Here is a 1,208-nt window from a genome sequence, read left to right on the forward strand (position 1 = left end):
TGGATTCGAGGATGGACGATGACCTCTATTGACTGATTCTGTGTATCGAGGGCCTCGTCGGTTGTTTCTCCACAGGCTGTTTGGCGAGTCGGCGTGTGCATCTATAATATGCGTACAATATCGACGGCACATGTCCGAGATAAGGTAGTCATCACGAGCAACAGCTTGAAGAATATCACTCACGAGCACAAAGTAGGCACACACTTCGTACCTACAGTAGTGAGTGGCACGTTGCAGCCAAACCAGGGATCAATTGGCCCGATTACTACTGGCAGTTTTGTTGCGCAATCGTTTGCTAATCGAGCTCTCTTGGGCACGAACACCTCTGTACATCTCAAGCTGCACTAACCTACCTAGATCCGCCATGCTGCATACGAGCTGTCCTTCGTTTGCCTTGCCATCTCAACGCAAGGCGTCCAAGAACGACTCGAGTGAGCAGAAGTGCCTTGCAGTGCTCTACATGTATCTTAGTGGTGAACGAGTGCGGTGGAGTTGCGCTATCACGGCCATGTCAGGTACCTGTGCCTTGGTGGGCTAAGATAGCGGACAATGTACCTGTGTTAGCGTGTTGTGCCGGTTGGCGAGCGACTTGACCGCGTAAATGGTTCACGCAAAACGCGTGCTTCTCGTGCCGCTACCTTATTGATGGCAATTTCCACGACTCTTCCACGGCAGCCTCTAATGCAGCCTCGCGCGAGCAGCACAAGCACCAGCATGCCGCAAAGAATTCGTGTTATGCCATCTTTATGAACGCAATGTGCACTCCTTGAACCCGGTTATGCCAACGCCCGCCCACTTGTGCAGCCATGTCAGCCCGGGATTCAGAATTCCCAAGTGCGCAGTCTGATGGCTCACGGCATTCTCGCCATATGCCCGCGCGAGCAAGCCTGGCCGTGAGGCAGAGAGAAGAAACCCATTCCAGCACGGGCGCCAAGCGGAAGCGCACGAATACGACGTCAGCCGGCGGCGCGTCGCCAGCTTCCACAATGGACGACGACGACCTGGACGATGTGTATGATCCAGACCAGCCGCTGGAAGAAAGGCGCAAGGTCCAGCAGGGCTTCCGCGATCTCCTCCGCAACATCACGGAACACAGCGAGGAGTATCTACAGGGCGATTCCCACGGCCTACACGAGACGATTCTACGGGCAAACGAACTATCCAAACAAGTACGACAGACGACAGAGGCCACCATCGATTCGCGGTTG

General features: G+C 54.7%; 1 protein-coding gene across 1 annotated transcript; it reads left to right on the forward strand.

Annotated features, from left to right (window-relative positions):
• Positions 1-806: 806 nt before the first annotated feature.
• On the forward strand, positions 807-1,169 carry BBK36DRAFT_1164102 (hypothetical protein; the record flags this gene model as incomplete). The annotated part of the gene is made up of 1 exon (XM_024894613.1): positions 807-1,169. A coding segment is annotated over one exon (363 nt), but the record flags the coding sequence as incomplete, so codon positions are not given.
• Between the last annotated feature and the right edge of the window lie 39 nt (positions 1,170-1,208).

The sequence above is a fragment of the Trichoderma citrinoviride genome, assembly GCF_003025115.1.
Source record: "Trichoderma citrinoviride strain TUCIM 6016 unplaced genomic scaffold BBK36scaffold_419, whole genome shotgun sequence".
In the NCBI taxonomy this organism is placed as follows: Eukaryota; Fungi; Ascomycota; class Sordariomycetes; order Hypocreales; family Hypocreaceae; genus Trichoderma; species Trichoderma citrinoviride.